Source organism: Lissotriton helveticus, chromosome 8 (genome assembly GCF_964261635.1).
Source record: "Lissotriton helveticus chromosome 8, aLisHel1.1, whole genome shotgun sequence".
NCBI lineage: Eukaryota > Metazoa > Chordata > Amphibia > Caudata > Salamandridae > Lissotriton > Lissotriton helveticus.
Genome location: NC_136069.1, coordinates 905,893,547 through 905,915,148, shown reverse-complemented (window position 1 = coordinate 905,915,148; position 21,602 = coordinate 905,893,547). Strand labels below are relative to the sequence as shown.

General features: G+C 45.9%; 1 protein-coding gene across 2 annotated transcripts in view; it reads left to right on the top strand.

The window, feature by feature from the left end:
• Positions 1 to 2,674: 2,674 nt before the first annotated feature.
• Positions 2,675 to 21,602, top strand: part of PLCXD2 (phosphatidylinositol specific phospholipase C X domain containing 2) — a 213,244-nt gene continuing 194,316 nt past the window's right edge. The window contains exon 1 of one of the 2 annotated variants that reach the window (XR_013599890.1): positions 2,675 to 3,344. Coding sequence is in view for 1 of the 2 variants with exons in the window: in XM_078657709.1 (XP_078513835.1) it covers positions 3,242 to 3,344 (103 nt within the window). In the remaining variant the exon portion in view is untranslated. The remainder of the gene's footprint in view (positions 3,345 to 21,602) is intronic. The other variant, XM_078657709.1, reaches the window with a different exon arrangement.

Sequence of the window (21,602 nt, the reverse complement as noted above, 5' to 3'; positions counted from 1 at the left end):
TTATGCATGGAATCAATTTAGAGAGGAAGCAGCTAGGCTGGGGTCCTGGATAGCAGGGCCCCAGCCAGACTAAAGTAAAAAAAACTGTGAAACACCAGCAAAAAGTGGGGCTAACCAAAGTAAGCAGATCCTACTCTCCTGAAATAAGGGCACCCTGGGCCTTTTTGACAGCTCCAGCTCCTCCTCTTTCAATCCCTCTTTGGACCTCAGTTCCCTGTGCAGGAGCTTCAACATTTCCACATACTCTCTCTTCCATATTTTCTCCTTTGTGGCCAATATGAGATGCGTCCCCAATGGCTTTGTCACCCCCATATATGGCATTTTAGGCAGCTTGACCTCATTACTCTACCTTTCTCGTCACTTACCCTCCCCTCCCTGGCATTGTCAATCTCCCCTACCTCCTTTAAGAGCTTTCTCTCCTACTTTATATGTTGCCTTACCTGTCTCCGCATCCCCTTCTGCCTTCTGCCCCTAGGTCCCCACTCATGTGTGCCGCACATACCCTCCTTTTCGCAATTTGACCTCTCCCTCGAATTCTTCCAGGCCTGCATCAGTCCCTGTGGACACTTGGAGCTAATTCCCAGCTTGCCGACCATACTCTCCGCCTTTCTTACCTGGAGTCAAGGTCGGTGTCCGCACCGGATTCAGCCGCCCAACCAGTCGTGCAGCGGGTTGAGTTGCATGAGCCTAAGTCGGGCAAACCACTACTTTTACTTTACTCTGTAACAGACTAGGCACATCATTACTCATCTCCCCCCCACACCGTTTGCAGCCTCCCTTCCTCCTCCTCCGCTATCTCCCTTTCCTCTATATTGTCCTCATCATAATCCAGTTGTATGTCCTCCCATGCTCCCCCCTTGCTCCATTTGCACTCCCCTGTGCGCCTCCATTACCTCCCGCCTGTTGCGGATAAGTTCTTCAATATCCAGCACTGAATGCAGCGGGGGCTCCCGTTACCCATTCGCCCCATCCTCCCGTTCCTGTGCTCGCCATCTCACCGCTGACCCAGAGGCGGCATCGACCCAAGTGGGCCATCTCAGACCTCTGCTTAGGCATGTTCCCTCTGTCCCTTTCCGTATTCTGACGGCTGCCTAGACTCTACCATCTCTTCCACTCGGTATCGTGGAGCTGCCTAGGACTCACCCGAATTTTGTGCCTCCCGCACATGTTGTCCCTGTAAATAAACGGCAAGGTCCGGCAAACCAGGGTTAGTATTCCTAACTTTCCCTGCCTGTAACAGGGTCGGATTCCACCGCCAATTCTCCCCTACCCCTGGCCCACGACTAAAATTGGTTTTCTGCCCCTCCCCAGGGGCCGTCACCTGCCCCCCCCTCCTTCATCTGGGCCCCCTCTGTGGCACCAGTGGCTTTCCTGGCGGCCCCATTAAAACTAACCCTAGGCGTAGTTAGCGAAGTAGCGCTACGCTTAGTTACGGAAAGTGCACTTCACACTACTGCGCTACGCGTAGCACTACGCGAACTGCGTAGTACCCTGTTTGCGATGATTGCACAGTGCCAGATGCTTGTCAGCACTGTGCAATCATTAAAAACGGCATCCTGCACAGTGTGAGCTGTCTTTTACTGTTGCTCGAGTAGATTTTTACACAAGCTGCAGCTTTCTCAACGCGGACTGATAGTTTCTCATCGCGAGCATATGCGACCACTCGCAATGAGAAACCTGACCTCCCCGCGTTCAGAATCTCGCCTGGAGGTTTATTTTCCATGCTCGCGATCGGAAACTTGATGTTGCTGATCGCGAACGAGGAAAATGTCTCGCCGGGATGTCATTTTGCTTGCTCGCGGTGGCCAACTTGACATTGAGGACCGCGAGCAAGCAAAAAATTACCGCTGCACCACGCTATGCATGTTTGCACTGTGCTACGTGCAGTTTGCGTAGTGCCAAGTAGCGCAAACTTCGCAAACTATGCGAGCGTAGCGTAGTGTTTTGCCCAGGGTTAATTAAAACAGCAATTGAAACAATTCTGGTCCCACCACAAGGTGGCAGGAATGCTCACAGGTTGAGAACCGGAAAGAGCCAGGCGGTAGAATCAGCAAGTGTTTAGTTTGGGCATATCAGGGAACTTGGTTGTCAGGTGGATACAATTAAATTGTCAGGTGGATACACTTAAATCTTGGAACGCGGAAGACAGAAACTAAAATGAAGCTCACTGGTAAGAAATCCAGGCACCCCTATGTTGCATAGCTGATAAGAACATTCATGTAAAGAGTGACGCCCTCAGCTGGGAAATGTTTAGTAGCAAAAAACACCTAGGGGATAGGGCTCCCTATCTAGCCCCTAATTATAATGAGAACAACAAAACTATAATGCCCAGAAGGCAAAGTTAAAGTGTCACTCTTGAAATTAGTAATCTTTCATCACCTCACCTACTGTGACCAAAAGCGCTCTGAAGTTGCTGTACGTTGGCTTACTGGCACTTCATAAAATATCAATTCAAATAATAAAAAGTGTATAAACACTCGATGACAGAAAAAAGCAAAAGAAAAATGATGCCGATGACTAGTAAACACACCAAGCAATCATCGACAGGCGTTGAGCGCAAGCCATACTCTTTGAAAGCAGTGACTCAGCGCCGTCACACCTAGAAACAATCACTTCCTCGTTCTTTTGAGCGTGACGCTGTCCAATCGCTGGCCACAGCGTTTCAGCCTCATACATACGGGATGTCACCAATGGGGTGGGCTGGTCACTGGAGCCACCGGTGACTGTACAGCTACGCAGTGTGAGAATAAAAACACAGCGCTCCTCCTGCCCGGCACGGGAGGCATCTGCTTGTCATTCTTGCGTGAGATGATAGGCTTCCGCTGCGGCTCGGTCATAGCTCAATTAGCTGGCATTACAGGTGGGCGCGGCGCGAGCGGCTTACCTTTCAGATGAAGAATGCAGCACGTCAGCCGAGTTTCTATTTGTGTCCCTGTAATCATTGCAGTCGTGGCTGGGAGCCTCGGCGAGGTTATGCCCTGTCTAGACCCTCTGCATGCTATTAAAACAACAAAAGAGGAAGTGGACGGGTGGGCTGAGCAGATTATCCTGCATGGTGTGCTGCTTCCCGGGGCCCCCTGATTGCGACGTTGCCAAAGCATGGAAGAGCAGGGGCAGCTTCATATTGTGACCCAAGCCACGCAGAAGCAGCAGGGCGCGAGCTCGTTTGACAGCTGACACCAGACCTCCCGTCTTCCTTGTCTTTAGGAGCAGGGAAGGAAGAAGACCTGCTGCGCGAGACATGGCAGCAGGCACCAAGGTAGCCGGAGACAGCACCGCTGACTGGATGGGCTTCCTGTCCGGGCCCCTTAGTATATTGCCTCTGTCAAATTTGGCAATCCCAGGTATTTTCCTTTCCTGGCTTCTACCTTTTATTGAACAATAATTGTGTGTTATAAACTAGCCTTGCTTGGATTGATGTACGACATTAATTTGGGAGTATGGCACTATCTGTAACTGATGTGCAGAAGACTTCGTAGGCAGAGTTGTGTCACGGGGGTTGTATCACCATAGACGCTACAGTGTTGATGTATGAATATTATTTTTGTGTCACTGCGTTGTTTGGACTTTTTAGAACATACCCACACAATTCCACCTCCTACTTTGCACTGTTGTTTACAAATAGGGTGTATATATATATATATATTCACTGAAAAAACCATAGGTTATAGACCATATATAGTTAGGAATTAGCATTTAAAAAACCTTATTTTACTCACACAAAACCATTGAAATTCCATATATAGTTAGTTGCACTAACTATATATCGCGCACCCGCAATCCACTGCTGATCATGTCACATATTACATCATTCATGACATGGTCAGTGACATCACTGATGACATCACTGATGACATCTCAAATGACATCACTGATGAGATCACTGATGACATCTCATTTGACATCAATGACCACATCACTGATGATATCATTCATGTGACAATACAATGCATCTCCTCACATTTTAATATAACCTCTGTTTCACCCAGTGTTAAATACAGAGTATAATTTTTGAAACCATTGACACACCAATACTAGTTACTACATACGTACTCACTGATTCCTACGTCTACACACACATTCACTCATTCACCCATACAATCATTCATACATACAATCACTCATCTTTACAACACTATCATATGCACTCATACACCTATACAGACACTCACACTCTGCCACTCATCCATGGAGTTACTCACACACCTAGTCAGTCCTGTAAAGAATCAATCACACTTCCATTTTCTTGTCTATACAGTTAAACATAGAGCACCTTACATTTTCAAACATATACTAACACATACTTACTTTCTTATACAATCATTGATACAAGTACACATTGATCTGCACAGAGTCACACACCTCCCAGCCAGCCACACACACACTCAGTCTCCCATACAAATACTTGGACAATCAATCAATAACCCATATAGTTAATCATATAGCTACTGATCAACACATGCAGCAGTTTACAGAAAAACAGACATAATGATGCACAAATTAAGACAGTTTAGTCACTAACCCATGCACTCAGTGAGACACATTTAATCACTCACTCATACATTCAGTCATGCACCTACTAAATCCTTCGTCCAGACACTTATACATCTACTCATTCTTCAATATGTAAAACATATTTAAACTTTACAGAAACACACAGTCACTGGATGATGTCATCAGTGATGTCATCAGTGATGTCATTTGAGATGTCATCAGTGATGTCACTGACCATGTCATGAATGATGTAATATGTGACATGATCAGCAGTGGATTGCGGGTGCGCGATATATAGTTAGTGCAACTAACTATATATGGAATTTCAATGGTTTTGTGTGAGTAAAATAAGGTTTTTTAAATGCTAATTCCTAACTATATATGGTCTATAACCTATGGTTTTTTCAGTGAATTTTCAAGGTTTTGTAAATGCTAATTCCTAACTATATATGGTCTATAACCTATGGTTTTTTCAGTGAATTTCAATGGTTTTTTAATAGCAAATATCATAAGCTGTCGAATGTCAAGTACGTGGTAAGTGAAAACATTTTCGTGTTTATGCACACTGATCTGCTTTGAATGGTGCCCCCCCCCCTCATTTCTATTAGGAGTACTCTCTCTTTGCACATAGTGAAGGGTAGTTAACGCAGGCCTTTGCCCCCGTTGTAATACGTCGTGCCTGCTTCTCTCTCCATTTGATTGATTGTTATCCAAGTATTTACTGTTTTAGAATTGGTTCTCTTTGGTTCATTCTCTATTTACAAACAAACACAGAGTCGCAATACTCTGTTTAGTCTTCGCAGATAACGAAAAATCGTGTAAAAAAAAAAGAAAAGGAATCGAGCAAAATCAGTAGGCCACTAATGGGATCTCTTTTTGACCTCGCTAAAATAGAAACATTAGGAACAACCCCTCATGACAAATACAAAACTAGTGAGATGAACTGAACTCCACACAATGATGGCTGCAAAACAGCTTGGCTCCGCCACCCACCCCGCCCAAAATAACGATAAAGAGCGGCTGCCATGATTGGTTGCGGAATGGCCACGACGGAGCTACGAAATGGTGCTGCTCTCATGCTAACCCCAGCTTCAGTCTGAATATCCAGAAACACTGTAGACTACCAATTCGATCAGTTCCGGTAGCGCCCCAATGTAACCCGGTAGAGAAGAACTAGCCCTCCCCTCTTTGACTGATGGTTCTTGTTGCCTGTCCCTTCTGTTGTCATTTAACAGAACTATTTAGCCTGCTGAAAGGGGTTGTGTTCCAACCGCTGGTTGGTGGAGACATTTTGACTATATTCTGGACCTGCGTTGTCGCGTAATGCGTCATATGACGCGCCGCGTTAGCGCATCCGGAAGTCATCCGGGGCGCGCAGCACGTAACGTAAGCATAACAAGTCATGTGACTTGTTAATAAAACTTTTCATTGGTTCATTTTACTTTTCTTATTCTAATGATGAAAGGCTTGGTCATATGACCTAAAAATTACGCTTTTTATTACTTCCGAACATTATTTTTTCTTAAATATATGTTATAATGTTCCAGGCTAATGTACTTTCCCGGAAAATTTACAACTGTCCTGCAAGTAAAATATATTCTTTTTTCGAGAAAAAGAGCGTTTCTTCGTCCCATGACGGAGCCGTTGAGCAAAAGAGGGTCGACCTGCTGTCTTAGTCGCCGATACGCCTGAATATGAGATTCTTATCGATCACTTTATGTTGCAGGAGTAGAAAACACAACAGCCCTTGACCATTTATCTTTACTGCGTTCCTTCGAATTATACCTTTTACCCTTCATGTAATTGGTCTGCTTTATTTCACTTGCCTTTTACTGATTCTAAAACAGTGACTATTATTAAAAACTTTACCAATGTATATACTACTACCATGTTTTCTTTTAAAAACCTTTATTGTGAAAATTTCATTATACAAATACGAGCCTATAACCACGTGGGCCGGCCACGGAGCAAACTGTAATCGTATATGATGAGTAGACATTTACACTGTAGAGGAACGTAACGGGCGGGCCATTAGGTTGCAAGAACTAAGGTGTCTAACAGTTACGGAATCGGTGGACGTACATTTTATAATTAAAATACGACAGGGCCAGTTACAATAAAATTATCTAGATATACATTTGCGGGCAAGTACCATGGGTGACGTTAATTCGAACTTTCAATAGTACAGTAATCAATAACACATCAGAACTTAATATCAATAGGGATGTCGAAATATTCAATCAATTCTCGTCCCCGCCCGCCATGTGCTTCAAAACTGCATACGTATCTCGTGATTTCAAGGTTCTGCAACCAGTACACAACAAGGAGTTACGAGTCCCATTTATTCCGGCGCCATTTTGGGCGAGGACGGGCAGGTCCAGGATATAGTCAAAATGTCTCTACCAACCATCGACTATGATGATGTTCATATGCTGTATTTATTAGAGTAACACTCATCTGTCCACATGAAATTAATTTGCCACAATCTAAACATGTCATTTTAATCTTTCCAAAGTTCTTCTAAATATTTGGGACCGTTTCCCTTGCCTCTGATGCTGTCAGTGCCACTTCTTTGATGAATGTACTAGCAGGTCAGGGGTTCTCCTCCAAATCTCTCTTTTATGCAGCACTATAATTAATTGGTGCCACCTCTCCATATGACGATGCATGGTATAGTTACCATAACTATATTTTTTTTCGGTTCCTCTGGAGAGTTCATCGTGGCAGATGAAGCGTGTAACGTACCGGGCATTTACCTTTTTTTGCATGTACAGGAAAGGAAAAAAAAAATCGAGCGTCCGAGTTCTAAGGTGTCCCAGGGCCATTTTAGTGGACCAGGCCCAAATCCAAAGAACAGGCCGCCATTTTGAGAGTCCTGTTGCAGCCGCCTGTCGCTGTAGCATCAAGAGCAGCCGAAACTCAGCTGAATGGCAACTGAAACGGTAAAGGGGCGCCCCACTACAGCAGACGAGCCTCCACCTAGGAAGGCCCGTTCATGCCGCCTCCCCCCCCCCCTTCGGGCACCCCACGCCGTTATTCGGAGCAGTATTGTAGGATGGCCACACCAGTGCGGCAACTTGCTAGACATCACCTCGATGGTAACCGAATCTCAACGCCTTGTGGTGTCTTCTATTCAGAAAACATTGTTATGCTGCCTTCGACCTATTCGCCGCAAGTGCGCACACAACTCAACTGCATAGCTTGCTAGACACCACCTCGGTGCCATCCGGATCTTGGAATCTCAGCGCCTTTTGTTGTCTTCTCTTCAGAAAATATTGTTGCGCTGCCTTTGGCCCCATTCGCACATCGGTCCGCTACTGTCGCCATCTCACAGGCTAATGGGGCGCCCCACGCCGACTTTCAGCATTGTAGGATGACCACACCAGTACAGCAACTTGCTAGACATCACCTCGGTGCCATCCGGATCTCGGCGCCCCACTGCAGATGAAGTGCCTCTCAACTATGAAACCACCACGGTGACATCCGGATCTTGGCGCGTTGTGCTGCCTTCGGCCTATTCGCACATCGGTCCGCTACTGACGCCATCTCACAGGCTAATGGGGCGCCCCACGCCGACTTTCAGCATTGTAGGATGACCACACCAGTACAGCAACTTGCTAGACATCACCTCGGTGCCATCCGGATCTTGGCATCTCAACGCCTAGTGGTATCTTCCATACAGAAAATATTGTTGCGCTGCCTTTGACCCCATTCGCACATCGGTCCGCAACTTAGACATCACCTCGGTGCCATCCGGATCTTGGCATCTCAGCGCCTTGTGGTGTCAGTCAGAAAATATTGTTGCGCTGCCTTTGGCCCCATTCGCACATCAGTCCGCTACTGACACCATCTCACAGGCCAACAGGGCGCCCCACGCCGACTTTTACCATTGTAGGATGGCCACACCAGTGCCACAACTTGCTAGACACCACCTCGGTGCCATCCGGATCTTGGCATCTCAGCGCCTTGTGGTGTCTTCTATTCCGAAAATATTGTTGCGCTGCCTTTGGCCCCATTCGCACATCGGTCCGCTACTGCCGCCATCTCACAGGCCAACGGGGCGCCCCACGCCGACTTTCAACATTGTAGGATGGCCACACCAGTGCGGCAACTTACTAGACACCACCTCGGTGCCATCCGGATCTTGGCGCGTTGTGCTGCTTTCGGCCTATTCGCACATCGGTCCGCTACTGACGCAAAGTCACAGGCCAACGGGGCGCCCCACGCCGACTTTCAGCATTGTAGGATGGCCACACCAGTGCTGCAACTTGCTGGACACCACCTCGGTGCCATCCGGATCTTGGCGCGTTGTATTGCCTTCGGCCTATTCGCACATCGGTCCGCTACTGACGCCGCCTCACGTGCCAACGTATTTTCTCCGCATTTTATACCCTATGCCGCATAACAGGTCATGTGACTTGTTTATAAAACTTTTCATTGGTTCATTATACTTTTGGTTTCCTAATGATGGAAGGCTTGATCATATGACCTAAAAACAACACTTTTCATTGGATGAAAACTTTTTTTTTTTCCCAAACGATGAAAGCCCCACCTTGTTTCTGGATGTTTCAGACTGAAGCTGGCTTCAGCATGAGAGCACCACCATCTCGTAGCTCCGTCGTGGTCATTCCGCGAGCAATCATGGCAACCGCTCCCCACCAGAAGCCTACAGGAGTCGGGGGCCCCCAAAACTTTTGATAAATCCTCAAGGCGGAGGGGACGCTTTCGAGAATGGGGTCCAAGACCTAGCAGACAAGCGTCCGATTTCCAAGGTGTCCCAGGGCCATTTCAGTGGACCAGGCCCAAAAAGGAAAGAGCCTGCCGCCATTTTGAGAGTCCTGTGACAGCCGCCTATCGCTGCACCGCAAGAGTGGGCGCAACTCAGCTGAATTGCGGCTTTTGACACAGTGGACCAAAAACGGACGGAATGGCAACTGAAACGGTAAAGGGGCGCCCCACTACAACAGATGACACTCCACCTGGAGAGGCCCGTTCACGCCGCCTCCCCCGGGGCGCCCCACGCCGTTATTCGGAGCAGCATTGTAGGATACCAAAACCAGTGCGGCAACTTACTGGACATCACCTTGGTGCCATCGTTCTGCTGCCTTGGAACTATTCGCACAACAGTTTGCTACTGATGACCCACCCCCCGCGACGCCCCACGCCAGAAATCTGGACGTTGTGCTGCGTTGGGACTATTCGCACAGCCGACCGCTACTTCGTTGTTTTTCCCTAAAAATGTTTATATGTTATTACTGTTTTTGTTTTCTTGTATATATTTATAAGTTATTAAAGTTTTATAATCTTACTACTATGTTGGAGTGCTATATATTTTTAATGTGACACATAATTGTAAAAACTTTGATGTACAAAGAGTCATCCCTGGAATCTTCCGCTTCAGGCTCGGTCCCCTCCCCAATCACAATACAGGATGGTTTTCAGATAATAGGAACGCGTCTGCTGTGACGGATCTCATCGAGTGTGGGCCTTGATCTACTATAACTCCTTTGAAGAGGGGTGATTCTTTACAGCTGGGGCCATAAACTACATCTGCAGGGCTAGCTGATACCCTAGGACCGGCCTGGACAATCGGACACAGAGGAAAAGGAGTGTCAGAGGGTGCGGTAGTGAATAGGGCGAAAGGGAGGTGTCGGGCGGGCACAGGGTGTGATTCTCAGGGAAGAGCAGCACAGATGGGGGGTGGTTTATTACCCATGCATAAGACAGAGAGCGGGGGTGACCACTGCCTGGGGGAGATGCTTGCGAGGGTGGGGAGTCATGCTAAGGATCGACAGCGTGCACAGAGTGGGTCTGGTCAAGGCATCTAAAATGACTGCCGTGCACGACAAAAGTGTGGCATTTGAAAAAAGGCAAGATGGCGCAGACAATGTTTTTCAACACTTCCTGATTTCCTTCGAATCGAACGTTAACAGACGTTGGGGCATATTACCAAAGTTAAGCGATATTTATCCCTAACGATGCTTAGCAACGATTTTTTTACCGCTAAGCATCGTCAGAAATTATCGCAGATAAACCTTGCTATTATCAAGGTTTATCGCAAATACGATAAAAAACGACCGCAATGCATTAATATCGCTGAAAACTCAGCGATATTCATGCATTACCGAGCTAATGCTCTTAGCCATGTTATCCACCTCCCATTGGATAACATGCCTTAGAACTGCTCAGGGCAGGTGCTAGCTTTTGGAGATATTCGCGCTTATCGCGAATATTTCCAAAAGTTGATAATAGGAGATAGCGATGTTAGCGACTGTTTCCAGTCGCTAACATCTTGGCATGCCCACTTTGCATGTCATTAGTGATAAATATCACTCACATGCAAAGTGGGGCCCAAGATGGTCGCTATCTCCTACTAGCCGTCGCTAACTGGTGTTAGCAACAGCTAGGTAATACAGATATAATTTTATCTCCGCGAAGCGGAGCGCTGTTACAGATATATATCTTTTTTTGAACGTTAATTTCTCAAAATCCACTGGAGCACATATATTGAGACCTAGCAAAGGCACATCGGACTACCAGTCCCTACAATTTTGCCAAGTTTCGTGCAAATCCATTCAGCCGTTCGATTATTATAATTTTTTTTTTTTTGCCTCGCGGGGCCCTTTTAAAACCTCCACATCAAACCTAAGAGGTCAAGGAGGATCTACTATGCCCCCTTATGGTCATTTGCACGTTAATTTCTCAAAATCCACTGAAGCACATATATTGAGACCTACAAAAGGCACATCGGGCTACCAGTCCCTACAATTTTGCCAAGTTTCGTGCAAATCCATTCAGCCGTTCGGGCTAAAAGTGAGGCCAACCGCCCTATGGAAAACTCAATGTTAAAGACACGTTTTGGGACCCCCCTTTTTTCTCGGCCCCCCCCTTGACGACCCCCCCCCAAATTTTCAAGGGCTGCTCAGAAACAAAATGTGCCATTTTCCTGAAAATTTCAGCCAATTCCGTCCACAAACGCCAAAGTTATTAGACATAGAATTTTCAAAAATCCCATAGGGAAAAAATCCTAACTATATATACCTACTGGCGACCGCCAGTAGGTAATATAAGTACATACTTACATACATACATACATACATACACACACAACCATCCTCCTCACCCCAAGTTAGGTATTAGCCATGCTGGCAAAGGAACGGATCTGTGCAAAAGATTACCGGTAAACATGTGTTTGTCTGTTGGTTACATCTTCTATGTAGCACCTGCTGTTGTATTACTACATGTTGCATTGTATTTGTAAGTGTCTTTATATAGCACTTATTACCTCTGACAAGACGTCGGAGCGTTTTTCAGTGAGTAGCTCGCTACTCCAGAACCCAAAAATAATTAGTGGGGGATTAGTGTATGGAAATATGAGTTAATTTGAGCGGTGGCTATGTGAGTCTGTTACTTGGCCTATCTTTAAAACGAATATATGTCTGTGGAGTGCTTTTGAAATATAGTACCAGTACTCATGAAGCTGAAGCTGGGTTGTAACAGATGGTTATTATGGAATGTCCCCACCTCCGAATAAGGGGTTGATATCAGCCGAGGCCCGTGGAGGGAGTTCCGTGGGGCAGACAGGTGGGGCGGGGAGGGGCAGGGTGGGGGGTGATAAACACCGGAATATGGATGTTTGCAGGTAAGTAAACAATTACATTAATAAAATGAATTTCGTTCCGTGCACTGCATCGCAAAATGCGATGCCGGTCGCGATACGAAATTCATTTTATTAATGTAATTGTTTACTTACCTGCAATCATCCATATTCCGGTGTTTATCACCCCCCATCCTGCCCCTCCCCCGCCCCGCCTGTCTTCCCCACCGGAACTCTCTCCACGGGCCGCGGCTGGTTGATATATATATTTATTTAAAGCGTATTATAAATATCAAGATGAATGGTTTTATATCGTTATTTTAATGTAACATTCTAATGATTTTATCTCCCAGTCGCAGCGATTTTCCTCGATGCCACTAAGGCCATTCGATTCTGTTGAATGGCCATATTTGTTCACCGTTGTGGCGCGTATGGGGTTCCCGAAATTATTCATTTCTTGGGTCCAATTGCTGTATACGCAACCAACGGCCAAAGTTTTAGTTAATGGCCGCCTCTCTTCCTCCATTACAATTACAAGAGGCACCCGACAGGGTTGCCCGCTCTCCCCTCTCCTATTTGCATAGCCATTGAGCCGCTTGCTTGCAGGCTCCGTCAACTGCATCGCGAGGGTGCGGTTCGATGCTTTCAGCGCCAGATCGATGTGTCGTTATATGCGGACGACATGACGCTCGTTGTCAAAGATCCATCGCAAAACCTAAATCCCTTGCTTAGGGAATTCGTCGTCTTGGGCAGACTATCTGGAGTGCACATAAACTGGGCTAAGTCGCAATTTTCTCCTCTTACGGATGCGGTTACTGATTTCCCACTTGACTTCCCTTTGGAATGGTGTCGCTCGGATTTGCGGTACCTTGGTGTCCAAATCTCACGTGACAAGAATGAAACATTGCGACTGAACTATGGTGTGGCCATCACAAAACTAACTACATCGGTAGATCGTTGGATCTCCCTCCCCCTCTCCATGGCGGGAAGGGCATCACTCATCAAAATGGTGGTGCTGCCCCGATTTCTATATCTTTTTCTTACCATCCCGTACTACCCTGGTGCGTTTTTTAAAAAAACATTAAAGTCGGAGCTAAGTCGTCTGTTCTGGGGGGGTAAGCACCCACGGCTGAGATGGTCAATGCTGATTCAACCATACGATAAGGGGGGCTTCGATGTACCCAATTTCGAGGCCTATTATCTATGCGCCCAAGCGCATTATGCATATCACTGGATGATCCCCGCTCCGTTCATGCCTCAATTGGCAGTAGAAGATTGGATCGCAAACCCCCTCCCCCTTAATGGACTCCTACATTGTCTTGTGGCGTCCATGGACACACCTTACACTCCCGTCACGTGCACCATGGACGCCTGGCGCCGTGTGGCATAGAGACTGGAAAGCTATCTGCCGTTTTCTCCTAGACTGCCACTGGCATACCACCCTAAACTGGAACTCCTACAGGAACATGGCTTTCGGTTGCTCTGTCGGAGACTGCAGATTGCCTGTTGGGGCGACCTCTTCTCCAATAGCCAGTTCAAGTCTGCGGATTTGTTCTTTGCTTCCTACGATCCCACTCCACTCAATAGGTTCTACTACATACGACTGTGTCAGGGGATGAAGGAAATACTTCCTGGTTTCCCCGATGAACCTGAAACCCTGCTTCCACTACATTTCATGTTTAGCTCACAAGATGGCTCGCACCTAGTTTCGGGCATGTACCGTCACATCAGAGTGGGCAGCCCGGGACCGGAAAATGCGGCTCGGCTGCATTGGGCTGCTGACCTGGCAACAGAGGTCACTGATGAACAATGGACATACTGCTGCAACCTTACGGCTCGGATAACGGCCAGCAGTAGGCTCAAGATGATTCACTTCAAGTTCTTGCAGCGACTGTACTACACGCCGGTCAAAAAATACAAGTTCCGTCTGTCCAGTGATGATAGATGTGAGCGCTGCCGTGCGGATCATGCTGGTTTCCTGCACCTTGCCTGGGGGTGCCCTCTTGTTCATGCCTATTGGCAGCAGATACACTGTGCTCTTGAATCGATGACTGGAGAGTCCATCAATCTTTACCCATTACTAATGCTCATGGGGTACACGCCCCACATCCCTAGGACCTGCAGGACAGTCTTAGATATTGCCTTGCTCCTCGCAAAGCGGCGCGTTGCATGTAGGTGGGGTCGTGGCAGAGCCCCGAAGTTTAAGGACTGGCTTGCAGACATGACTCATTGTCAGGAACAACATGCAATTTTTGCCGACACACTTCCAATTCCCAGCAGGCCTAATAACATTTGGAGCCCACTAGTCACGTATCTGCTGGCCCAGGGAGATAGCGAAGAGGATCTGGGTGAGGACACATATCGGACTGGTAGTGAAGGCCAGGTGAGATGTAACTGAACCGACACACGACACTATCGACGGGTGATTTAAAGAATAGTGGAGGCAGCACCAAACTTGAAGTAAATCAACACGACCAAAGTCTTTTTATCAAAAAATATATTTTTCTTTTTATTTTCGTATTTTCAAAGTGCACAGGACAGCCACTATCGACGGGTGGCTCAAGACTACGAGTAATTGCACTAAAAATTATTGTACGATCTAACAAATAACATAACTTAACGATGCTAAATATTTCCGTGTATGCTAGGTAAGACACTACCCTTTCATACCTCTACATTGAGCAGAAGTGTGACGCCCCCATATTGTGTAATGGCACGATGACTCTGTTATTAACTTGACATGCACTATGTATTGCTTTGATGACTATATTCTGCCACATACTGTTGTCGATTAGCCATGATTTATTTATACTGTATGACTCTGGAATCTCTGTGTTGCGCCACAACGCCAACCTCTGTATTGTTTTATGCTGAAAACCCAATAAACAAAGTTTAAAAAAAAAACATTTGAATGATTTTAAGGATGTCTCCCTCTCTTGCGCTCTCTCTCTCTCTCTCTCTCTCTGTGTATATATATATATATATATATATATCAGGCACGCAACGCCCATTGAATTCAAAGGGCTTAACCCCCCCCCCCCCCGGTGTGTGGGGCAGCCCGGGCTGAGACAGCTTCCCGGGCACACACACAGCATCACCCGAGCACTTCACAGGTCTTTAAAAGACCATCCGCTAATAAATGTGGCTTTGTTAGTTTTTTCACCCCTTCTAGAGACCCTAGAGCTGACCTGCTTCTTAGGCTCTGGAGCAGCTCTGCTGACCTGGTTCTCGGACTCTACAACGGCTCTAGAGACCCTGCATCTCCACTCTAACTACTGCTGGAAGAGTCAGCCCCCCCGAAATTTTTTCTTACCCCCCCTGAAATTTGGCTCTAGTTGCGCTCCTGATATATATATATATATATATATATATATATATTACCTACTGGCAGTCGCCAGTAGGTAGTTCTCGTTTGGACCTATTTTCCATAGGAAATTCGCAACATTCTATTAGGAATAACTTTGGCACCGGTTGACGAATCTTCGCGAAATTTTCCGGTCCGCTCCTATCCTGAAAGTTTCGGGGTGATTCGTCAAGCGCGGGCCGAGAAAAAAGGGAGGTCCCAAAATGGGTTTTCCCCATACAATTTTCCTTAGGAACCTTTCATCGCAGCTACAGCCCAAACTGCTGAACGGAATTACACCTTGGTTCAGAGCCGTTCTTATTTGTTAAATGGTGTAAATCTGTTCAGTAGTTTTTTAGACATTAAAGGAAAAAAATACATGTATATCTGGGCGGAGCCTAACCACACATCTCATCGTGAGGTCTGATTGACTGTCAGCACTTCATCCAAGAAGTGTTGGCAGCCATCTTGGGACCAATATACATGATAGCACCTCATTAAAAAGCATTGCAATTAATAGAAGGTTTTAAGACTTTAGTTACATTATAAATCATTTGTTGATGGTACCATACTCATTTTAGGAATTGTGGTGTGTTCTAAGGTAATTTTACCATGTGAAAAAGCCTTCTGCTGGGGTATCATGAATCATGTTTGAGAGAAAACTATTTTCTCATGCTTTTCCCAGAGAGGCTTGGGAGGTGATCTATAAGCTAAACTGAGAGCATATTTTCTGTAAATTCACATTATCTTTCTCAGTCATGTGAGAATGAAGTCTGACATTCTCAGTAAAACATGTACATCCAACAAGAGCAGAGACTGTCAGTTGATTCCTTTCTGTTCTACTGCAGCTTCCCAGAGTGTTCTAAAGAACAACTAGAGCGCTAACAGTCCTACTTGTGACAAACATATGGCACATCTGAAGCAATCTTGATTGTAATAAAGTGGTAACATTTAATTTAAAAAGGAACAAAAAGAGGGGGTTCATTTTCCCATAGAAAGGATGACTAGTGCTGCAGAAAGAAAAATTAGGGCACATTTTGAGTGACTTCTCAAATCCTCTTCTATTTCATTAAACAATTCTGACATGCAGACTGAAACATGCACTTTCAATACCAGCAGAAGACTTCCCTTGTGAGCAGTAGCTTTACTACAATGATATAATAAGCAACTAGAGTGCTAACATTCTGAATTTATGGCAAATGTGTGACACATCTGAATGCCTTCTTGATGGCATCAAAGAAAAAACAAAGCATTTCCTACTGAGGAGACTGTAGTAAATGAGTAAATTACTAAACTTCATAACAAATAAGTCTCCCAAGATGGCCACCAGAGACAAAAGAGCCCAAATGTAGCACAAATATCACCCAGATGTAGCCCAAGTATAGCCCAATGACAGAATGCCCCAGAGTGTTCTAAAGAACAACTAGAGCACTAACAGTCTTACTTATGACAAAAGTATGGCACACCTGAAGCCATCTTGATTGGAATAAAGTGGTAACACTTAAAACATTTAATTTACAAAGGAACAAAATGAGGGGGTTCGTTTTGCCATAGAAATTATGATTAGTGATGCAGAAAGAAAAATTAGGGCATATTTTGACTTCTCAAATCCTCTTCTATTTCATTATAAAATTCTGACATGCAGACTGAAACATGCACTTTGAATACCAGCAGCAGACTTCCATGGTGAACCGTAGCTTTACTACAGTATCTAATGAGCAACTAGAGTGCTAACATTCAGAATTTATGGCAAATCTGTGACACATCTGAATGCCTCCTTGATGGAACTAAAGTAAACAAGCATTGAAAATGCAATAGGTCTCGCCCTCGTTTAAGTTAAAGCACTTCTGTTTGTAATTAGGTGGCTTTTTAGCTTTGCTTGTATTAGTGTGTAGTAGAGAGAGAGTAGCAGAGTAGTAGAGAGTGAGTAGTAGAGAGCAGTAGAGAGAGAGTAGTAGAGAGTGAGTAGTAGAGAGAAGTAGAGAGTGAGTAGTAGAGTGAGTAGTAAAGTGAGTAGTAGAGAGTGAGTAGTAGAGAGAGTAGTAGAGAGAGAGAGTAGTAGAGAGTAGTAGAGTAGTAGAGAGTGAGTAGTAGAAAGTAGTGAAGTAGTAGAGAGTGAGTAGTATAGTGAGTTGTAGAGAGTAGTAGAGAGTGAGTAGTAGAGAGTGAGTAGAAGAGAGAGTAGTAGAGAGTGAGTAGAAGAGAGTGAATAGTAGAGAGTGAGTAGTAGAGAGTAGTCAGTCAGTGTCAGTCAGTGTGAGTGTCAGCCAGTCAGTGTCAGTCAGTCATTCAGTGTCAGTTAATCAGTGTCAGTCAATGTCAGTCAATCAGTGTCAGTCAGTGTCAGTCTCAGTCAATCAGTCAGTGTCAGCTAGAGCAGCTCTGCTGACCCGGTTCTCTGGCTCTAAAGCAGCTCTACTGACCTGGTTCTCTGGCTCTAAAGCAGCTCTGCTGACCTGGTTCTCTGGCTCTAAAGCAGCTCTGCTGACCTGGTTCTCCAGCTCTAGAGCAGCTCTGCTGACCTAGTATTAGGCTACAGAGCAGCTCTGTTGATCTGGTTCTCTGGCTCTACAACAGCTCTGCTGACCTGGTTCTCTGGCTCTAAAGCAGCTCTGCTGACCTGGTTCCATGGCTCTAAAGCAGTTTTGCTGACATGGTTTCTCTGGCTCTAGAGCAGCTCTGATTACCTGGTTCTCTCCCTCTAGAGCAGCTCTGCTTCCCTGGTTCTCTCACTCTAAAGCAGCTCTACTGACCTGGTTTCTCTGGCTCTACAGCAGCTCTGCTAACCTGGTTCTCTGGCTCTAGAGCAGCTCTGCTGACATGGTTCTTAGGCTCTAGAGCAGCTCTGCTGACCTGGTTCTCTGGCTCTAAAGCAGCTCTGCTGACCTGGGTCTATGGCTCTAAAGCAGCTCTGCTGACTTGGTTCTCTGGCTCTAGTGCAGCTCTGCTGACCTGGTTCTCTGGCTCTATAGCAGCTCTGCTGACCTGGTTCTCTGGCTCTAAAGCAGCTCTGCTGACCTGCTTTCTCTGGTTCTACAGCAGTTCTGCTGACCTGGTTCTCTGGCTCTAGAGCAGCTCTGCTGCTCTAGTTCTTAGGCTCTAGAGCAGCTCTGCTTACCTGGTTCTCTGGCTCTAAAGCAGCTCCGCTGACCCGGTTCTATGGCTCTAAAGCAGTTCTGCTGACCTGGTCCATTGGCTCTAAAGCAGCTCTGCTGACCTGGTTCTCTCCCTGTAAAGCAGCTCTGCTGGCCTGGTTCTCTCGCTCTAAAGCAGCTCTACTGACCTGATTTCTCTGGCTCTACAGCAGCTCTGCTGACCTGTTTCTCTGGCTCTAGAGCAGCTCTGCTGACCTGGTTCTCTGGCTCTAAAGCAGCTCTGTTGACCTGGTTCTTTGGCCTCAGAGCAGCGCTGCTGACCTGGTTCTCTGGCTCTAAAGCAGCTCTGCTGACCTGGTTCTTTCTCTCTAAAGCAGCTCTGCTGACCTGGTTTCTCTGGCTCTACAGCAGCTCTGCTGACCTGGTTTTCAACCACTAGAGCAGCTCTGCTGACCTGTGTCTCTGGCTCTAGAGCAGCTCTGCTGACCTGGGTCTCTGGTTCTAGAGCAGCTCTGCTGACCTGGGTCTCTGGTTCTAGAGCAGCTCTGCTGACCTGCTTCTTAGGCTCTAGATCAGCTCTGCTGACCTGCTTCTTAAGCTCTAGAGCAGCTCTGCTGACCTGGTTCTCTGGCTATACAACGGCTCTGCTGACCTGGTTCTCTGGCTCTACAACGGTTTTGCTGACCTGGTTTCTCTGGCTCTACAGCAGCTCTGCTGACCTGGTTTCTCTGGCTCTTCAGCAGCTCTGCTGACCTAGTTCTCTGAGCTCATGATGCATGCACCCTACGTCGCGAAAATATATTTAAAAATAATATAAGTTTATTATAAGTACAAATATATTATTTTCATGAATATCTTAGATAATCTCTTGCCCTAATATGTATATTAAAGACACATACATATCATTTTGGAACATACGTTTTTTTTGCGGGAGTCGCGCACCCAGCGCGACCCAGCATGACGTCACGCGGGACCCGCCACCACGCAAGCGTCTCGTACCGTAATGCGCATGTATCCCGAATACGCGGGAGCAGGAGACGCGGACTGGTCGCATACCAATTGCGCACATCACGTAATATTAAATGTATATGATGTAACTGAAAAACACGCAGCCGTTGCACACCGTACGCGGATCCTTCACGAATTTTCTAAAATGGCGGCTAGAATCCGCGCACCCACCGTGATGTGTACGCTTTGAGTGTGAGGGTTTTATGGATTTAAGTTCGGCATTTGATTTTGTTAACCGTTCACGACTATGAGAGATTCTTTTAAATTATGGGTTGGATAAGGAACTTGTACACTTTTTGGCGCATTTGCATAGAGACCTGAAAGCACGGGTTAGGATAAACAACGAAGGAGAGGTTTCCGGAGATATTTTAATCGGTAGGGGGGTTAGGCAAGGTTGTGTCTTAGCCCCCTTACTTTTTATTCTTTATATAAATGAATTGAATAAATCCCTGTCTATAGTAACCTGCGATGTCCCAAAAAATAATGGTAAACTGTTACCCGTACTTTTATATGCGGACGATGCGGTCCTGATGGGCCGCACACCCAAAGCACTTCGCACTTTAATATTGGGTTTCGTATCTTTTATGGCAGATTTGGATCTGAGTACCAATTTTAACAAATCGTATATAATGTCCTGCGGGCCCAAAAAGCACCACATTCACCATATTGTGTCAGGAAAAGAGCTCTTAGGAAGCACCAGCACTTTTCCCTACCTGGGTCTAGTTTTCTCAGACTCTGGATCCTGGCAGCCACACGTGGCGCTTGGAAAAAATAAACTCGGTAAGGCTATAAATTCAATCATCAGCCTCCGACAGCCAAAGCAGGCGGAGGTGGTTATACCGTTGCTACAGATATATAGAGCCCAATGTATACCGACGGCGACTTATGGTGCAGAGGTGTGGGGGTATACAAACTGTAGTAGCATCTAAATTGAGGAAAATAGATTCTGTAGAATAGTATTAGGGGCTATAATCTCAGCACCTACCTATATTTGTCACAAGGAATTAAACCTTCAATATACCCTGTCTATTTGTGTGTGTTGGGCAACCATTACGCAACTGTAGAGGTGCCTGATCTGGGCAGCAGCGTCAGTGAAGACTCGGAAGGTAACTGCACGTATAGCTACCACTCTAAATAATCATGCCGATTTTTCACTCTGCATACTGCACGTAAAACTACTTGAGCAGCGGCAGGGACGACTCGGAAGGTAACTGCACGCAAATCTTTCACCTTAATTACTCATGTCGGTTTCTCTCTTGCTGCCCGGAATTATGCACGGAAAATAAACGGTTTTCTACCCTATGCCTGGAATTTCAAGCTGATATCTGTGTGCTTTGTATTTCTCGCGGGCTTTGCGATGGTTACACTCTCCATTGGCTAATATGGCTGGGGCCATAAACTGGAGCCATAAATCGCCTCCCTGCCCACAAGATGACCATGAGGCTACATACCAACCAGGGCAGGGATCAGCAAGACAGAGATAAGCCTCTCTCTCTCCTCACCATCCAGCAGCATAGAAGCAGAACTCTACCCTCCCCTTTAAGCAACACGGAAGATGGACTAACTCGACCTACCCAGAGTAGAAAGGGAAACTAAACTCAACAATCACTACAATTTGGCTGCCATTTTAGACTGGTCTCTCTTTGTCGGCCATCATGAACTAGTCTTTTTCACGATTTGACCACCCTCTAAACTGGCCTCTTTAGTCTATTTTCAACTAGCGAATGTCTGCCTTTTATTGCAGTATTATACCTCTACTTGATTTTAATGCACCGATCATTAGCTCATCTATTTCTGGCTGCTCTTTAGTCACATTTTTGACTCATTTAGCTCTTTGTTTGCATTTGTATTTGGTTCCAGCTTATCAATAACATTATACCTCTACTTGTATACTGTACAATTGTTATAAGTTGCACCCATTTCACCTTCTATTGCTGTATTGCACCGATCACTACCTCATGTTTTATATATTTACATATTATCTGTTCCTCTGCATTTCACTTTCTATTGTTGTATTGCACCGATTACTACCTCATATTTTATCCTTTATATTTATATATATACA